Here is a 21,113-nt window from a genome sequence, read left to right on the forward strand (position 1 = left end):
TTCAACCTCATGGCTTGGTTTTTGCTCTGACATGCACTGTCAACTCTGGGACCTTATATAGACAGGTGTGTGCCTTTCCAAATCATGTCCAATCAATTTAATTTACCACATGTGAACTCCAATCAAGTTGTAGAAACATCTCAACGACGATCAATGGAAACAGGATGCACTTCAGCTCAATTTCAAGTCTCATAGCAAAGGGTCAGAATATTTACAGTTGAAGTCGGAAGTTTACATAGACTTAGGTTGGAGTCATTGCAACTCGTTTTTCAACCACTCCACACATTTCTTGTTAACAAACTACAGTTTTGGCAAGTCGGTTAGGACATCTACTTTGTGCATGACACAAGTAATTTTTTGTTTACAGACAGATTATTTCACTTATAATTCACTGTGTCACAATTCCAGTGGGTCAGAAGTTTACATATGCTAAGTTTACTGTGCCTTTAAACAGCTTGGAAAATTCCAGAAAATTATATCATGGCTTTAGAAGCTTCTGATAGACTAATTGACATCATTTGAGCCAATTGGAGGTGTACCTGTGGATGTATTTCAATGCCTACCTTCAAACTTAGCCTATTTTCTTGACATCATGGGAAAATCAAAAGAAATCATCCAAGACCTCAGAAAAAAAATTGGGACCACGGAGATGTCATACCGCTCAGGAAGGAGATGCGTTCTGTCTCCTAGAGATGTACGTACTTTGGTGCGAAAAGCACAAATCAATCTCAGAACAACAGCAAAGGACCTTGTGAAGATGCTGGAGGAAACAGGTACAAAAGTATACATGTCCACAGTAAAACAAGTCCTATATCGACATAACCTGAAAGGCCGCTCAGCAAGGAAGAAGCAACTGTAACAAAACCGCCATAAAAACCCCAGACTACGGTTTGGATCTGCACATAGGGACAAATATCGTACTTTTTGGAGAAATGTCCTCTGGTCTGATGAAACAAAAATAGAACTGTTTGGCCTTATTGACCATCATTGAGTTTGGAGGGAAAAGGGGGAGGCTTGCAAGCCGAAGAACACCATCCCAACCGTGAAGCACGAGGGGGGCAGGGCAGCATCATGTTGTGGGGGTTCTTTGCTGCAGGAGACACTGATGCACTTCACAAAATAGATGGCATTATGAGGAAAGAAATGTATGTGGATATATTGAAGCAAGACATCATTCAGGAAGTTAAAGCTTGGTTGCAAATGGGTCTTACAAATGGACAATGACTGCAAGTATACTTCCAAAGTTGTGGCAAAATGGCTTAAGGACAACAAAGTCAAGGTATTGGAATTGCCATCACAAAGCCCTGACCTCAATCCTATCTAAACATTTGTGGGCAGAACTGAAAAAGCATGTGTGTGCAAGGAGGCCTACAAACCTGACTCAGTTACACCAGCTCTGTCAGGAGGAATGGGCCAACATTCAACCAACTTATTGTGGGAAGCTTGTGGAAGGCTACCCAAAACGTTTGACCCAAGTTAAACAATTTAAAGGCAATGCTACCAAATACTAATTGAGTGTATGTAAACTTCTGACCCACTGGGAATGTGATGAAAGAATTAAAAGCTGACATAAATAATTATCTCTACTATTATTCTGACATTTCACATTCTTAAAGTAAAGTGGTTATTCTAACTGACCTAAGACAGGGAATTTTTACTCGGATTAAATGTCAAGAATTGTGAAAAACTGAGTTTAAATGTATTTGTCTAAGGTGTATTTAAACTCCCGACTTCAACTGTATGTAAATAAAGTATTTCTGTTTTTTATTTTTAATACATTTGCAGAAATGTCTATAAACCTGTTTTCGCTTTGTCATTATGAAGTATTGTGTGTAGATTTAGGAAAAACATTCATAATATCAATTTCAGAATAAAGCTGTAACGTAACATAATGTGGAAAAAGTCAAGGACTATACTTTCTGAATGCACTGTGCTGTGTCTCTATACTATAGCTCTATTACTAATACATGTAAACATTGACAGATTGTTATTAGTAAGATTGTGGTGCAAGCAGAGAGGTGTGTGTGTGTGTGTGTGTGCCTCTCCATGCTGTCTTGAGGTTTAGGTGGCTGAATGTTATCAAATGGCAGGAATAGGAGTAGTAAGGAAGTTTACTCACTTCCAGAAGAGCGCCAAGAAAGCCTGAAATGTGTACTCGAATCAGACAAAGACTTGATATGATGGCATTAGGCACAATATCATGATTGTTCACTGTTTAATATACATGTCGGTGTGTGTCTTTTGGATCATATATACTTTTTTTGTAATAGCATATTCTGTATCTTGAAACTTTAAAGATCAATGTGGGAACATGAAATGGATTAAATAAAAATAAAAAATCAGGATACACTTCAAGATGTTTTCAAGGAAACCTGTGGGATGCATTACAGCATACCCAATAGAAGCAATATTAGGGCAAGAACAGAAGATAAATCAAGCGAAAGTAAATCAAAGCATCCATTAAATTAGCATACATTTGTTCAATATCATGAATAATGAGCTAAATAAAGGTCTTATAAGCATGTGTGACAAGAAACAGGTACACAAGTATAAATCAAAATAGATAAAAGCTTTTAGTGGATACAAAATATCTTGTTAAGATCAACATTGGAACAAGGAACATAGGCCTAGCTAGTGTACCCATTGGTTTCTGATCCTAGAACTAGAGAGAGTGTTGATCCAGAACTAGTGACAGTGTACCTCTTTGCTGTTGATCCTAGAACTTGCTACAGTGTACATGCTGTTGATCCTAGAACTAGCTACAGGGTACCTGCTGTTGGTCCTAGAACTAGTTACAGTGTACCTGCTGTTGATCCTAGAATTCGCTACAGTGTACCCGCTGTTGATCCTAGAACTAGCTACAGGGTACCTGCTGTTGATCCTTGAACTAGTTACAGTGTACCTGCTGTTGATCCAAGAGCTAGTTACAGTGTACCTGCTGTTGATCCTAGAACTAGTTACAGTGTACCTGCTGTTGATCCTATAACTAGCTACTATCCTAGAACTAGCTACAGGGTACCTGCTGTTGATCCTAGAACTAGCTACAGGGTACCTGCTGTTGGTCCTAGAACTAGTTACAGTGTACCTGCTGTTGATCCAAGAGCTAGTTACAGTGTACCTGCTGTTGATCCTAGAACTAGTTACAGTGTACCTGCTGTTGATCCAAGAGCTAGTTACAGTGTACCTGCTGTTGATCCTAGAACTAGTTACAGTGTACCTGCTGTTGATCCTAGAACTAGATACAGTGTACCTGCTGTTGATCCTATAACTAGCTACTATCCTAGAACTAGCTACAGGGTACCTGCGGTTGATTCTATAACTAGCTGTAATGTAGTTGTCTGCTGTTGATCCTATGAAGCAGAAGCCAAAGACTGTTGATCCTAGAACTAGCTACCTCTCTGCTGTTGATCCTATGGAACAGATGCCAAAGACTAAAGAGGCAAAGCTTGTGTCATTATGTGAGGAAAGATATGCATTTATCCCTCTCGGAATTAACTTGTTATACCCATAACCGAGACTGGGGGAGTCTTTGCTTCAACTAGACTTCCTCTCCATCTCATTTAATTTCTATTTCATGCACCCAATAAAAAATGTACCAAGTTGACTTGTAAAAGGGAGGTCGGGAAGGGGTTAAGGCTTTTGGAATGATCTCCTTAATTATTCAAGGCAAAGTTTGATTCAGAAAATGGAGGATGATGAATAAGTCATGGGGAAGTTTTTGAGGTTTCGGTGGCAGTTTGGGGGTAAGGGTAAGAGTTGGTACGACTAAGGTCAAGTCTCAATCAAGTTTATGATAGATGGAATACTAACTTCATATATACTTTTGGAAGGGGTGGAGACTGAAAGAAATGAAGAGTGCATTAAGAGAGAGGTAAAGAGAGTGAAGCAGAGTGATAGAGGCAGAGAGAGAGAAAGAGAGAAACAGAGAGAGAGGCAGAGGGACTCCCAAAGACAGATGTCCCCCTCCCTGCAAGTAGATGACTCCTGGCTCCGTTCCACGGCAGGCTCTGACCCCTCTGTCCTTTGCTGTAATTTATAGGTTGCGTTTTGCAAGATTTAAGCACTAATCTGTGGCAATCACTGCCCTGGAAGGAAAATGACCTTCCTGCAATGGGAGCAGAATTCAGCCTCGCTGCTTGAAGCCACCCCTAGGGGTGAATAAGCAAGCGCTCACTGATGTAGGCAGCCATTTTTTACAACGTGTTAATGTTGTTGTTGTGCCTATAATAGTCCCTGCTGTTTTTCTCTGCTACACTTCATGTAAACTGCTTTCAGTTGGTTATCTCCTAGATAAGTGGATATTTGACCCACATAGGAAGACATATGTTTAGGCACAAGTGTCAATATATATTAGGGGTTATAAGGGTTAAGGTTAGGTTGAGGAACAAGGGTGAGGTTAAGGTTAAGGTTAGGTATAGTTCCATTGATTTTAAGGTAAGATTTAAGTTAAGGGAAAGGCATGAAGGTCAGCATACTGCCGTCCGCCTGCATTAATTTCCTGCCTCTTAAATATATACTGCCTTTTTAGAAATGTGGGTTTTACTTGGCGAAAGCTATGCAATGAGTAAACAATTATTTACGCGGTGGAATGTTTATTTTGAAGATAATGTATGCTGTAGTTCAGAATATATACATGATATGTGTACATGAATTAATGCATCAATGCCACAAATGCTGCATGATATCAATATTACGATTTGTGGCCTCCGCCTCAATATAGGTGTGTGTGTGTGTGTGTGTGTGTGTGTGTGTGTGTGTGTGTGTGTGTGTGTGTGTGTGTGTGTGTGTGTGTGTGTGTGTGTGTGTGTGTGTGTGTGTGTGTGTGTGTGTGTGTGTGTGTCTAATACAGTAGACTACTTGGCTCAGCGGCCAGTGGGCTCAGCTGGATCTCTGCTTGGCCATTCAGCACATAACTCAACGAGCAAGTCAGCCCAGGAATGATTTGGAAAGAAACCCTTCAGCAAATTATTTCATGGCTTCTGAGATCTCTCGCTAGCACCACTTGTAGGTTTCTAGACTCTAAGAAATAATTAACATTAAAGGACACAATGGTCCCTCTGGACAGGGCATAGTCCTACTAATTCTGGACAGGGGTTGCCAGTTACCACAGTGTACTGGTCTGACTGAGACCTGCTGGCGATGCTTAGGATAAAAATGGCAAAATGGACCTCCATTTGCATCAAAGTGAAATACGTTTCTAGATGTGATATTACGTTGCACGATACCATTACATTAAACGTGACCTATGGGCATGTCATGCTGTACATGTACGTTAATGTTCTATGGTGCAGCAAGGATCAGACACCTACTAGCCAGTGCTTTGATCATCTAACCAATCAATTTTGCAGAGTTCCATTCTTCCACCCACATTTCCCTCCAATGCGAAATGTAAAAACTCTGATTCCAATCTGCATTTCAATGTCCCAATTTGTCCAAGAGGGAGTTGCAGCCTTCTAAGTGAGCTGGATAAAAGCATCTGCCAAATGGCTAAATATTTATAATTATCTGCAGCTCAAGAGCCGATAAAAGGACTGAAAATCGACTGCCTGTGCCAGCGGCCTCATTAGTCAGACGACAACAGAATGTCTCTCCACCGAGGGAGGATAACCCAAGTATCTTTGGCTAGCAGACTTGGGCAGAACATTTTTGTATTTTGTAGTTTATTTGTAAATTCCAACTTTTCAAATCCTCAAGATATTCAAATATAGTTTATATAGTTTCAACTAAAAGGCAACTATTTTCGTTGATATTCAAATACAGGTCTCAGAAGAACAAATAATATTTGAAAGCTGTCAAGGGAAACGGTGACTACTTTGAAGAATTTTAAATATAAATACATTTAGATTTAACACTTTTTTTGGTTACTACATAATTCCATATGTGTTAGTTCATAGTTGAGATGTCTTCACTATTATTCTACAATGAAGAAAATAGTAAAAATAAAGAGAAATCCTGGAACGAGTAGGTGTCCAAACTTTTGACTGGTTCTGTATATCCACCTCACTCTCAGAGAAATAGTTAGTTCTGCTTGGTTTTACACAGTCAAAATGTGACAAATAGCCCCCCAAAAATGATGATACATTTGTGACATTAATATTTAAAAAATGTGGCCTCCCGGGTACTGCAGTGCCAGCTCTGCCATCAGAGACCCTGGGTTCGCGCCCAGGCTCTGTTGTAACCGGCCGTGACCGGGAGGTCCGTTGGGCGACGCACAATTGGCCTAGTGTTGTCCAGGTTAGGGAGGGCTTGGTCGGTAGGGAAGTCCTTGTCTCATCGCACACCAGCGACTTCTGTGGCGGGCCGGGCGCAGTGCGTGCTAACCAAGGTTGCCAGGCGCACAGTGTTTCCTCCGACACATTGGTGCGGCTGGCTTTCGGGTTGGATGCGTGCTGTGTTAAGAAGCAGTGCGGCTAGGTTGGGTTGTGTATCGGAGGACGCATAACTTTCAACCCTCGTCTCTCCCGAGCCCGTACAGGAGTTGTAGCGATGAGACAAGATAGTAGCTACTACAACAATTGGACACTATGAAATTGGGGAGAAAAAGGGGTAAAATTTAAAATATATATATATATTTAAAAAATGTAATCTAAAATTAATCAGTGCAGTAATATGAGATCTGTATGTAAAACATTTACATTTGATATTTTAGTAATTTAGCAGAATCTCTTATCCAGAGAGACAGTTAGTGCCTTCATAGTAAGATAGCTTGGTGAGACAACCACATGTCAAATTTACAGGACACAAAACTTCAGCTAAACAATGGATACATATCATTTTGCAACAACACCCACTTTAATACACTTTAAAAATCAATGAATAAAATCTGACAACAGTCATATTTTACACACATACATGGTATCCATAAGCAATCAATTCAGATAAATACTCTAATCTGAAAAATGTATGTACAGTATATCACAAAAGTGAGTACACCCATCACATTTCTGCAAATATTTGAGTATATCTTTTCATCTGACAACACTGAAGAAATGACACTTTGCTACGATGTAAAGTAGTGAGTGTACAGCTTGTATATCAGTGGAAATTTGCTGTCCCCTCAAAATAACTCAACACACAGCCATTAATGTTTAAACCGCTGGCAACAAAAGTGAGTACACCCCTACGTGAAAATGTCCAAATTGGGCCCAAAGTGTCAATATTTTGTGTGGCCACCATCCTTTTCCAGCACTGCCTTAACCCTCTTGGGCATGGAGTTCACCAGAACTTCACACAGGTTGCCACTGGAGTCCTCTTCCACTCCTCCATGACGACATCACGGAGCTGGTAGATGTTAGAGACCTTGCACTCCTCCACCTTCCGTTTGAAGATGCCCCACAGATGCTCAATAGGGTATAGGTTTGGAGACATGCTTGGCCAGTCCATCACCTTTACCCTCAGCTTCTTTAGCAAGGCAGTGGTCGTCTTGGAGGTGTGTTTGGGGTCGTTATCATGTTGGAATACTGCCCTGCGGCCCAGTCTCCGAAGGGAGGGGATCATCCTCTGCTTCAGTATGTCACAGTACATGTTGGCATTCACTCAATGAACTGTAGCTCCCCAGTGCCGGCAGCACTCATGCAGCCCCAGACCATGACACTCCCACCACCATGCTTGACTGAGGCAAGACACACTTGTCTTTGTACTCCTCACCTGGTTGCCGCACACATGCTTGACACCATCCTGAACCAAATAAGTTTATCTCATCAGACCACAGGACATGGTTCCAGTAATCCATGTCCTTAGTCTGCTTGTCTTCAGGAAACTGTTTGCGGGCTTTCTTGTGCATCATCTTTAGAAGAGGCTTCCTTCTGGGACGACAGCCATGCAGACCAATTTGATGCAGTGTACGGCGTATGGTCTGAGCACTGACAGGCTGACCCCCCACCCCTTCAACCTCTGCAGCAATGCTGGCAGCACTCATATGTCTATTTCCCAAAGACAACCTCTGGATATGACGCTGAGCACGTGCACTCAACTTCTTTGTTCGACCATGGCGAGGCCTGTTCTGAGTGGAACCTGTCCAGTTAAACCGTTGTATGGTCTTGGCCACCGTCTGCAGCTTAGTTTCAGGGTCTTGGCAATCTTCTTATAGCCCAGGCCATCTTTATGTAGAGCAACAATTATTTTTTAAAGATCCTCAGAGAGTTCTTTGCCATGAGGTGCCATGTTGAACTTCCACTGACCAATCAATATGAGGGAATGTGAGAGCGATGACACCAAATCTAACACACCTGCTCCCCATTCACACATGAGACCTTGTAACACTAACGAGTCACATGACACCAGGGAGGGAAAATGGCAAATTGGGCCCAATTTGGACATTTTCACTTAGGGGTGTACTCACTTTTGATGCCAGCGGTTTAGACATTAATGGCTGTGTTGAGTTATTTTGAGGGGACAGCAAATTTACACTGTTATACAAGCTGTACACTCACTATATAGCATTTTGGAATTAGACTAGATAGATTGGAATAGTATAGTAAGTAGTTTGTGCTGTTTTCATTCCACAGCTCGGCAGTTAAAAAACAAGTTAGAAAGCCTTTTTCTCAAACCACAACGCTTTGTATTTAGAATGATAAAAGCTGCTTAATGTGCAAATTATAATATGCTAATGTGGGATGATATCGTATGATTATGTGTTTATGAAGGAATGGTGGAATGACTGTGCTGTGTTTGTTGATCTTATTCATTGACATAAGACAGAGGAGGAATAACTAACTGTTGTGTGTTTGCATGGTGCATATGTAAATATGAAAATCCCTGTGTGTCTTTCATGTGCCCTTCCTTTAATGATTGGTACTCCATGTTAGCCTTGCAAACATCTTAATTGTGTTAAATGGAGGAAAAAAAGGGGCCAGATGAATTAAAAGCCATTAATGAAGGATTGTGTGGGGGAGGCTGCTATTCCCCGGATGGTGCTTTTGTTCACTTTGGCAAAGCGGGGGAGAGAGAGAACGGCTTCACCTTGAAACTGAAAGCACACCATGAAACAGGGTCATTGTGCCTCTTCCCAAAAAAAAAGCTTTTCTCTCTCTTTCTCTCGCTCTCTCTCTGGAAAGAATCACACACACACAAGCACACGCACACACAAACACACTCCTCTGTGCTGCTGTCTCACTGCCACTCCCAATCCCTTTCTTTCTCAGTCTGCCCCCTTGTCTCCCTTTCTTTCTCAGTCTCCCCCCTTGTCTACCTTTCTTTCTCAGTCTGCCCCCTTGTCTCCCTTTCTTTCTCAGTCTGCCCCCTTGTCTCGCTTTCTTTCTGTCTGCCCCCTTGTCTCCCTTTCTTTCTCAGTCTCCCCCCTTGTCTCCCTTTCTTTCTCAGTCTACCCCCTTGTCTCCCTTTCTTTCTCAGTCTGCCCCCTTGTCTCCCTTTCTTTCGCAGTCTGCCCCCTTGTCTCCCTTTCTTTCGCAGTCTGCCCCCTTGTCTCCCTTTCTTTCTCAGTCTGCCCCCTTGTCTCCCTTTCTTTCTCAGTCTGCCCCCTTCTCTCCCTTTCTTTCTCAGTCTGCCCCCTTGTCTCCCTTTCTTTCTCAGTCTGCCCCCTTGTCTCCCTTTCTCTCACTCTTTCAATCTCTCACCTCACTGTATCGCTTGTTTTTCTGTCTTTCTCTCCCTCCCCCCCACTCTCCGTCTGAACGTCAGATAAGCTCACTGAGGGAGACATTAGAGGACTCCCATCTGTGTATAAATAGTTTAGGATGAATTATTGAGGGACCTGGGGTTGCTAATAATCCCACAGGACCCATCTGACAATGACACGGAAGATGGAGGGAAAACAATTACGCAGGGTTTCTTTTTCACAGGAATTGGATTGGAGTGGTGGAGGGAGGAAGGTGGAGTGCAGGAGTAAGGTGGGGCCTCCGGTTGTAGAACGGGATCCCCTCGCAGGTCCAACATCTTCGCTAATAAAGCAAATGAACTCTCCAGAATCAATTGGCCCAGGAGTAGCGTCATTTTCTTCCCGGGACGCAACAGGAAGTGTAATGATCCATGTTCCCTCTCCACCCACCCCCCTCCCCGGAGGCCTCCCCAAGTCGCCCCTGTTTGGAACGTCCTCTCGTCTTGACTCCCCTGTGGAAGACGGGATAGGACAAGGCGTGCCGTCTCTCTGCCGAGGCGAAATAAGAGGGCAGGAAAGCAGGAACGAGAGGAGAGAGGAGAGGAGAGGAATATTAATGGTTGTGTTTAGGGTTGTAAGTGTTGTAATGGGAGGGCAGACCAACCCCTGTGTGTCAGACTCAGACCCCTGCTCCTGTTTTTGACAAATTACTATTATTTTTGTTGTTTTCTTCTCGATTGTTAATGTGAAAGAACTGTGAGATGGAAAGGATTACGCTACAAAAGGTTGAAATATTACTGAAATATTTATCTGCACAAAGCACAAGTCCAATTGCCTGGGGATCAACAACCTGCAAACGTAGTAAACGAGGGGCCAATGAAGGGACAAGGTTAAATGGATTAACTTCGTTATTAATTAATGAACATTAATAAAATAATGTGTAATTAACTTAGCCTATGTCTTTGTGAAGGTAATTTACTGTTTTAGAATTAGTAGACTGCACTATTTAAAATAATCACACACGTATTTACGAAACAATGACAGTGGGGAATAGGTATGAATGAGAGAATAATATAAACTACTGACTAGTGACATTGAGAACTCATCAAAGTGTGCCTGTATGCATGTATGTATACAGTATACAGTATATGCTGGTATGTGTCTGTTTCTGCTTTAACTTGTGTGTGTGTGTGTGTGTGTGTGGTCCACATCCCTCTCGGGAGCAAGGGGACGACGGCAACAACACTGTCCTAATGATGCATTTTCTACTCCATTGATTCAGTGGCTCTGCTCTCCAGTAAATCCTTCACATGCAACACATTAGAGCCAGCCCTTTTTCCTCCTTTGCCAATCGATTAACTAGAGCTTAGGCTGCACCCCAAATGGCATTCTATTCCCAAATAGTACACTACTTTTGACCAGTGCCGATATCGTCTTACGGCATAGGGTGCCATTTTGGATGCAGGCTTGGAGTTGGCCCACTCGGGAAGCAGCATGCAGTGAGAGATGTGGTGCACTTATTGACCTCCACTATCCACACACAGTGACATGCTGTTTCAATGTTCCTTTTTGTTAGTCTATGCCTTTTATAGGTTTTGACCTGGCCAACATCCAAACTGGGATCAAAATGTCATGAATGCATGCCGTCACTTTTAGAATGTAGGCATTCAAAATGATCATTCATTAGTCTCTGAAACAGCTGCTGAATTATTAAGGCTTATTTTACGGAACAAAAAAAAACGGACATTTCTCTGCACAGTAATTGAAGATTTTATATTTGCGTACTCTGCTCCGAGCTCATATAGCATTTTTAACTCATCAAGGGTTTACTGCAGCCAAATACATATTTTAAGATGATATGGGGGTGGACATTGACTGTGTCTTGATAGTATAAGATAACTCCCTTTCCTTATATTGTTTCCTCAAAGCAAAGATCTGAAAGTGTTATAAGGAAACTAAGGAAATAAGGAAATATCAAGTCCATTCACCTGCCAGTGTTATTGAAAGAAAGGGGACTATAGCAAGATGTTGAATAATATATGGACTCAGCCCTTGTACACACTGAGCCAAGGGATTGCTGATCTGCATTAAAGGGATACATGTCAAGAAATGATTTGGTTGGTTTGTTAGCCTTCCAACAAGTGACTGTGTTGCTATTGCATATGCATTATAGAATAACATGGTCCATTCATTCATTTGCAATGAAGTATTTTGCTATAAATATTGGTGTTGCAAAGGCTTTAGTAGTACAACACACAGAGAAGTGAGGCCTCATATAATAGTAATCTAGTCAGGTTTTTATGTCATAAAATCAATCTATAAACTGAAGTGAAGACGTATTTTGTGTATGGAGCAAAGGTTGTCCTTGGTCGTGCATTTCAGATCCAGATAGATGCTAACTGTCACGACTTCTGCCGAAGTCGGGCGGTGTTCGGCGGTCGACGTTGCCGGTCTTCTAGCCATCATAGATCTATTTTTCATGTTTCATTTGTTTTGTCTGGATGTCGCACTCGCCTGGTTTCAATTCCCTAATTATATGTTGTATATGTTCTGTTTCCCCCGTGTCCTGGTCGGGAATTGTTTATTGTAAGTATGTGTGCTTTATGTACTGGTGCGATACGGGTTTTGTGCCCAAGTGTTTTGTTATTTTTGTATACTGGTAATTATGTACATTAAACGGATCCGGCTATTTACCAAGTTCTGCTCTCCTGCGTTTGACTTCATGCCTCCAGTTACGCACCCCTTGACATGAACAAAACAGAGATGAGAGATCTGGAGATTTCTATTGACTGGCTGAATAAAGTTTCAAGGCAATGATTTTCTTTCAGAGTTCCTTATGTGCAAGGGTGTATAGAGTCATTTCATGCAATTGACTCTTAAGGCTCTATCTGAAATGGTCTAATAGTTTAAAGAGCATTGAGAAACACAAAGTGGAAAACAGCTACAACTTTTTAGTTCCCGTTTCGTGATTCTAGAATAAATGGACAAAAGATCATTTGGACAAACATTGGAATGAGAACTAATGGTAACACTTATTAGTAGATGGAGCCATAATTGACAAAAGCATGAATGATAATAGCAAGTCTCATGATCTCACATCTTTTAAATCATAATTATGACTGGGTAAAAGTAGACTCTATGACAGAGGGACCGGCTTAATTGATGCCAGTAAATCTTCAGTTTGACATCTCTTGTGACAAAAGAGAAGAGTTTGGCCACTTGGCAGTAAACATTATTACCACGACAGCTGTTTCTCAAACAATCACTCGTAAGATGATGACAAAGCACGTAATTGGAAGAGTAGTGGTGTCTTTCCAACCTGTCTTTTGTACTTTTTAGACCTTGTGTCTTTCAATCCCTGTTTCCATTTTACTCCCTTCTGTCTTTCTCTTTTTCTTTCTTTCTCTCTCGGTGGGTGTGTCCCCCTTTAGGGTGTCTGCAGTGGTTGAGATAAGAGGCGAGTGTAGGACACAGGGGAATGGTGTTCACAGAAGCTAGGTGATCTTATCTTCGCTCCCTCGCTCTCTCTACCTTTATCTACCTCTCTCTCATCCCCCTCTTCATCTATACTCTCTCTTTCGCTTAGCCTCTTTCCCTTCACCGCTTTCTTCTCCCTTCTCTACCCCTGCTTTCTCCTGTTCCTTTAAATGCCCTTATCTCTACCTCTCTCACTCTCTTTCTTCTTTTCTCTCTAATTCAACATCTCTGTCCTTCCCCTCTGCACTGTTGTTGATTTGAATTTGAGGCGTTGTGAAACAATGTAAGGCAACAAATTATGACTGCCTATCAATTTCTACTACCAGTATGTCATGTGCGGACAAGATACCCCCATGGCTATTCAACTCGATGGATTCCCCATTCACCGAGCAGAGAGGACATTGGATTCAGGAAAATCGAGAGGGGGAGGGATATGCCACTCCATCAACAGCAAATGGTGTGCTGACTCTAGCAGAGTGGAAGTCTTGACCCATTGTTCAGCCGTCTTGGAATACCCGATGGTCAAACGCCGACCCTTCTACCTCCCAAGAGAGTTTTCAGCTGTTATCGTGACTGCTGTATATATTCTACCTCAGGACAAAAAAACAGCAAGGTGGCACTTAACAAACTGTATTAGGCTATAAACACGCAGGAAATGATGCACCCGGAGACTGCTAATCTGCTTGTTGGGGATTTTAATTCCACGTCGTTAAGACACTTTATGCCCAACTTCCATCAACATGTCTCTTTTGGCACCAGGGTGAATTAATAACATTGTTACTCTATCCTTAAGCAAGCGTACAAGGCCCTCCTGTCGTCCCCTTCAGCAAATCCGATCATGAGTCTATACTCCTGCTTCCTGTCTACAAGCAAAAGCTCAAACAGGAAGTACCCGTGATGCGCTCCTTAGAGAAATGGTCCTCCAAATCGGAGGCTGTGCTGCTTTGTTAGCGCTGATTGTAATATGTTCCGGGACTCCGGCGATAGCATCGACGAGCTAACCACCTCCGTCACCGGCTTCATTAGGAAATGCAGCACCGTCATTCTCCCTACAGTGAAGGTTTGCCGCTTCCCCAATCAAACGCCCTGGATTAATACCGAGATTGGCGCTAAATTAAAGGACAGGGCTACCGCGCACAGGGCTATCGCAGCCCAAAAAGGGTCAATGCAGATTGTCCTGATAGCTATTGGCTAACTATTTAACTAACTATTTAGCAGTCTTATACCTTTGGAGTACAAGCGTTCAGGGTCCTGTTGGTTCCATGCTTGGTGCATCGGTACAGTATGCCGTGTGTTACCAGAGAGAACAGTCTATAACTTGGGTGGCTGGAGTTTTTTTTTTGTCAAAGACTCCTGGCAGGTCATTTTCAACCTCTCATTGTCCCAGGCTGTAATCCCCACGTCTCAATCTGACCACCATCATTCCTGTTCCCAAAAACTCTAAGGCTACCTGCAAAACTCTAAGGCTACCTCCAAGACACTCTAGATCCCCTCCATTTTGCATACCGCCCCAACAGATTCATAGACGACGCAATCTCAATTGCACTCCACACTTCCCTCAACCACCTAGATAAGAGGAATGCCTTTGTGAGAACGCTGTTCATTTACTACAGCTCAGCGTTCAACACCATTGTCTCCTCCAAGCTCGTCACCAAGCTTAGGACCCTGGGACTGATCACCTGTCTTTGTAACTGTCTGTCTGTCTGTCTGTCTGTCTGTCTGTCTGTCTGTCTGTCTGTCTGTCTGTCTGTCTGTCTGTGATAAAAACTTGATAAATGGCTGTATCAACACAATTGGGTGTATGGAAATCGCGCAGATTTGTGCCTCTCATTTTGAGAGGCTGCTTGGGCTGCTGTGTAACCCTAACCCTAACCCTTTCAGACACTTGCTTGAAATAATGGGCCTGCAGCCTAATTCAAGATGGCACCGTAGGTTGGACATGCCTCCAACCATACCCATACAGCAGCCCTAAAGCGTCAATCAGCATGTGTCTCCCCGCCCCTGTTTCATTAAAAAGCTGAGGAATGGCAGGTAGCCTAGTGGATAAGAGTGTTTAGCCAATAACTGAAAGGTCGCTGATTTGAATCCCTGAGCCAACTAGCTGAAAAATCTGTCAATGTGCCTTTGAGAAAGGTACTTAAACCCAATTACTCCTGTAAGTTTCTCTGGATAAGGGTGGCTGCTAAATGTAAAAATGGATGGGGTTGGAGAAATGTAACCACTTTTAAATTCATAGACAGAGCTATTGATGCAAGGACTAACCATCTAATATTTAACCAAGGCCCATAGTAATGATGCTATTTGGGATGCAAGCTAGATTTTAGGGGTCTATGAGTAGGGATGTTACTTGAATGTTTGCATAAGGTTTTCAAATGTCCTCTGAACATGGTTCCATGGTTTCTTGTGTTATGTATATATTTGTACATAGAGGGTCTCCATAATAACATTTACAGTCAAAAGTTGGACAGTTCTAAATAAGATTCCCCTTAGTTGACATAGCTGATACTATGTCAGCCTTATGACAGCACTACATAGGCTTTCTGTCAAGGGGGCCTGTGTGAGTGACATGTTTCCCAGGTATCTCCTCGTTTGCCTGAGTCCCTGGCATTCCTCTGGCAGCCCCCTCACGTCAGCCAGGTGCTAAGGAAACAAGGGATTGTGGGAACATATAGAGCGGAGAGAGAGGCTGTCAGGGAAATGTCTGCCTTGTCACAGCAAAGTGAGGACTGACACACACCAATGGACGACTGGATAACCGCAGACTTAGACTGGCAAGGAGAGCGAGGGAGAGCCACATCAGATTTGACATGTTATGGAAGAAAGTAGCTACTGTAGCTAGATTAGCTTTCACATGTTTCCAAATCTCTGCTACATAAGAAGTGGCAATAGGGAAAGTAAATAGTTCTGCATATATACTGTAGAGTAAGTCGTTTTCGTAAGCAAAACTAAACTGTTGTCTTTAAAGCAAGAACACACAGATCTGTGCACACAGAGATATAATTATTTAGCTGCAGGCTTGCTGTGTGTGTGTGTGTGTGTGTGTGTGTGTGTGTGTGTGTGTGTGTGTGTGTGTGTGTGTGTGTGTGTGTGTGTGTGTGTGTGTGTGTGTGTGTTTTTGTTTTTGGCTTTTCTCTGTGATGGTTTTGAGTGGTCTCCTCCTCCAGTTGCTGTCTCAGTGTTTGTCCCAGTATGCTAACATTTCTTTACCATCTCTCTGCCCTCTCTGTCCTCTCTCTCAGGCTGTGCCTTCCTTACCTACTGTACCAGAGAGTCGGCCCTGAAAGCTCAGAATGCCCTCCACGAGCAGAAGACCCTGCCAGGGGTAAGATACCACCACAGTGTAATAGTCTTCGTACCCTATTCCCTATATGGTGTACTACTTTTGACCATAGCTAGTGCACTAAATTGGGAAGAGGGTGCCCATTTGCTCTATGTACTGTAAGTCCCCTCAAATACCTTATCATACAGCCAGGAGAATATATGGTAAACTAATGGTAAAATAATCATGTTTATAGAGACAATATCATTCTCATCATCACTCAATGCCTAGGTTTACCTCCACTGTATTCACATCCTACCATACCTTTGTCTGTACATTATGCCTTGAATCTATTCTACCGTGCTCAGAAACCTGCTGCTTTTACTCTCTGTTCCGAACGTACTTGACGACCAGTTCTTATAGCCTTTAAACGTACCCTTATCCTACTCCTCCTCTGCTCCTCTGGTGATGTAGAGGTTAATCCAGGCCCTGCAGCGCCTAGCTCCACTCCCATTTCCCAGGCGCTCTCATTTGTTGACTTCTGTAACCACTGTTAACATTAGGAGCCTCCTCCCTAAGTTTGTTTTATTCACTGCTTTAGCACACTCTGCCAACCCGGATGTCCGAACCGTGTCTGAATCCTGGTTTAGGAAGAACAAAAACCCTGAAATGTCCATCCCTAACTAGAACATTTTCAGACAAGATAGAATTTCCAAAGGGGGCGGAGTTGCAATCTACTGCAGAGATAGCCTGCAGATAACTGTCTTAATATCCAGGTCTGTACCCCAAAAATTTGAGCTTCTACTTTTAAAAATCCACCTCTCCAGAAACAAGTCTCTCCTTGTTCCTACTTGCTATAGACCACCTTCTGCCCCAGCTGTGCCCTGGACACCATATGTGAATTGATTGCCTCCCATCTGTCTTCAGAGCTCATGTTGTTAGGTGACCTAAACTGGGACATGCTTAACACCCCGGCCATCCTACAATCTAAGCTTGATGCCCTCAATCTCACGCAAATGATCAATGAACCCACCAGGTACAATCTCAAATCCGTAAACACGGGCACCCTCATAGATATCATGCTAACCAACCTGCCCTCCAAATACACCTCTGCTGTCTTCAACCAGGATCTCAGCGATCACTGCCTCATTGCCTGCGTCTGTAATGGGTCTGCGGTCAAGCGACCACCCCTCATCACTGTCAAACGCTCCCTAAAACACTTCAGCGAGCAGGCCTTTCAAATCAACCTGGCCCGGGTATCCTGGTAGGATATTGACCTGATTCTGTCAGTAGAGGATGCCTGGTTATTCCTTAAAAGTGCTTCCCTCACCATCTTAAATAAGAATGCCCCATTCAAAATACACAGGCAGTTCGGAAAGCAAAGGCTAGATTTTTCAAAAAGAAATGTGCATCCTGTAGCACAAACTCCAAAATGTTTTGGGACACTGTAAAGACCATGGAAAAGAAGAGCACCTCCTCCCAGCTGCCCACTACACTGAGGCTAGGAAACACTGTCACTCATGATTAATACACGATAATTGAGAATTTCAATAAGCATATTTCTACAGCTGGCCATGCTTTCCACCTGGCTACCCCGGTCAACAGCTCTGCACCCCCCGCAGCAACTTGCCCAAGCCTCCCCCATTTCTCCTTCACCCAAATCCAGATAGCTGATGTTCTGAAAGAGCTAAAAAATCTGGACCCCTACAAATCAGCTGGGCTAGACAATCTGGACCCTCTCTTTCTAAAATTATCCGTCAAAATTGTTGCAACCCCTATTACAAGCCTGTTCAACCTCTCTTTCGTATCATCTGAGATCCCCAAAGATTGGAAAGCTGCCGCAGTCATCCCCCTCTTCAAAGGGGGAGATACTCTAGACCCAAACTGCTACATACCTATTTCTATCCTACCCTGCCTTTCTAAGGTCTTCGAAAGCCAAGTTAACAAACAGATCATCGACCATTTTGAAACCCACCGTACCTTCTCCGTTATGCAATCTGGTTTCCCGAGCTGGTCATGGGTGCACCTCAGCCACGCTCAAGGTCCTAAACGATATAATAAACGTCATCGATAAGAGACAATACTGTGCAGCTGTATTCATCGACCTGGCCAAGGCTTTCGACACTGTCAATCACCACATTCTTATCGGCAGACTCATCAGCCTTGGTGTCTCAAATGACTGCCTCGCCTGGTTCACCAACTACTTCTCTGACAGAGTTCAGTGTTTCAAATCAGAGGGCCTGTCTCTATGGGGGTGCTACAGGGTTCAATTCTCAGGCCAACTCTTTTCTCTGTATACATCAATGATGTTTCTCTTTCTGCTGGTGATTCTCTGATCCACCTCTATGCAGACGACACCATTCTGTATACTTCTGGCCCTTCTTTGGACACTGTGTTAACAACCCTCCAAATGAGCTTCAATGCCATACAACACTCCTTCCATGGCCTCAAACTGCTCTTAAATGCAAGTAAAAGTAAATGCATGCTCTTCAACCAATCGCTGCCCGCACCTGCCCGCCCGTCCAGTATCACTACTCTGGACAGTTCTGACTTAAAATATGTGGACAACTACAAATTCCTAGGTGTCTGGTTAGACTGTAAACTCTCCTTCCAGACTCACATTAAGCCTCTCCAATCCAAAATGAAATCTAGAACTGGCTTCCTATTTCACAACAAAGCATCCTTCACTCATGCTGCCAAACATACCCTCGTAAAACTGACTATACTACCGATCCTTGACTTCGGCATTGTCATTTACAAAATAGCCTCCAACACAGAATGCAGTCTATCACAATGCCATCCATTTTGTCAGCAAAGTCCCATATACTACCCACCACTGCGACCTGTATGCTCTCGTTGGCTGGCCCTCTCTTCAAATTCTTTGCCAAACCCACTGGCTCAAGGTCATCTAAAAGTCTTTGCTAGGTAAAGCACCGCCTTATCTCAGGTCACTGGTCACCATAGCAGCACCCACCCGTAGCATGCGCTCCAGAAGGTACAGTTGAAGTCAGTAGTTTACATACACCTTAGCCAAATACATTTAAACTCAATTTTTCACAATTCCTGATATTTAATCCTAGTAGAAATTCCCTGTCTTAGACCAGTTAGGATCACCACTTTATTTTAAGAATGTGAAATATCCGAATAATAGTAGAGAGAATGATTTATTTCAGCTTTTATTTCTTTCATCACATTCCCAATGAGTCAGAAGTTTACATACACTCAATTAGTATTTGGTAGCATTGCCTTTATATTGTTTAACTTGAGTCAAACATTTTGATAACTTTCCACATCCTTCCCACAATAATTTGGGTGCATTTTTGGTCCATTCCTCCTGACAGAGCTGGTGTAACTGAGTCAGGTTTGTAGGCCTCCTTGCTCGCACACGCCTTTTCAATTCTGCACACAAATGTTCTATAGGATTGAGGTCAGGGCTTTCTGATGGCCACTCCAATACATTGGCTTTGTTGTCCTTAAGCCATTTTGCCACAACTTTGGAAGTATGCTTGGGGTCATTGTCCATTTGGAAGATCCTTTTGCAACCAAGTTTTAACTTCCTGACTGATGTCTTGAGATGTTGCTTCAATATATCCACATAATGTTCCTGCCTCATGATTCCATCTATTTTGTGAAGTGCACCAGACCCTCCTGCAGCAAAGCACTCCCACAACATGATGCTGCCACCCCCATGCTTCACGGTTGGGATGGTGTTCTTCGGCTTGCAAGCCTCCCCCTTTTTCCTCCAAACATAACGATGGTCATTATGGCCAAACAGTTCTATTTTTGTTTCATCAGACCAGAGGACATTTTCCAAAAAGTATAATCTTTGTCCCCATGTGCAGTTGCAAATCGTAGTCTGGCTTTTTTATGGCAGTTTTGGAGCTGTGGCTTCTTCCTTGCTGTGTGGCCTTTCAGATTATGTCGCTATAGGACTCGTTTTTCTGTGTATATATATACCTTTGTATCTGTTTCCTCCAGCATCTTCACGAAGTCCTTTGCTGTTGTCTGGGATTGATTTGCTCTTTTCGCACCAAAGTACTTTCATCTCTAGGAGACAGAACGCGTCTCCTTCCTGAGCGGTATGACGGCTGCATGGTCCCATGGTGTTTATACTTGCCTACTATTGTTTGTACAGATGAATGTGGTACCTTCAGGCATTGGACATTGCGCCCAAGGATGAACCATACTTGTGGAGGTCTACAATTTTTTTCCTGAGGTCTTGGCTGATTTCCTACGATTTTCCCACGATGTCAAGCAAAGAGGCACTGAGTTTGAAGGTAGGCCTTGAAATACATCCACAGGTACACATCCAATTGACTCAAATGATGTCAATTAGCCTATCAGAAGCTTCTAAAGCATTGACATCATTTTCTGGAATTTCCAAGCTGTTTAAAGGCACAGTAAACTTAGTGTATGTAAACTTCTGATCCACTTGAATTGTGCTACAGGGAATTATAAGTGAAATAATCTGTCTGTAAACAATTGTTGGAAAAATAACTTGTGTCATGCACAAAGTAGATATCCTAACTGACTTGCCAAAACTATAGTTTGTTAAAACTTGTTGACCACATGGCAGTGGTCCCGTGGTGGGAACATATATCAGCGGAAATTTCAAGTGCGCCACGTATCGTTTTTGATAAAACTCAAAATTTCATTAAAATGCACATACAATATACTGAATTAAAGCTACACTCGTTGTGAATCTAGTTACAGAGTCAGATTTGTAAAATGCTTTTCGGCGAAAGCATGAGAAGCTATTATCTGATAGCATGTAACACCCCAAAAGACCCGCAGGGGACGTAAACTAAATAATTAGCATAC

The 21,113-nt window shown here is 42.8% G+C and overlaps 1 protein-coding gene across 9 annotated transcripts in view; it reads left to right on the top strand.

The window, feature by feature from the left end:
- LOC118399894 (CUGBP Elav-like family member 4) overlaps positions 1-21,113 on the top strand; it is a 120,256-nt gene that overhangs the window by 13,529 nt on the left and 85,614 nt on the right. For all 9 annotated transcript variants that reach the window (XM_052473693.1, XM_052473699.1, XM_052473694.1 and 6 more), the window contains exon 2: positions 16,273-16,355. In XM_052473693.1, the coding sequence (XP_052329653.1) occupies positions 16,273-16,355 (83 nt within the window). The remainder of the gene's footprint in view (positions 1-16,272; positions 16,356-21,113) is intronic.

The sequence above is a fragment of the Oncorhynchus keta genome, chromosome 21 (genome assembly GCF_023373465.1).
Source record: "Oncorhynchus keta strain PuntledgeMale-10-30-2019 chromosome 21, Oket_V2, whole genome shotgun sequence".
In the NCBI taxonomy this organism is placed as follows: domain Eukaryota; kingdom Metazoa; phylum Chordata; class Actinopteri; order Salmoniformes; family Salmonidae; genus Oncorhynchus; species Oncorhynchus keta.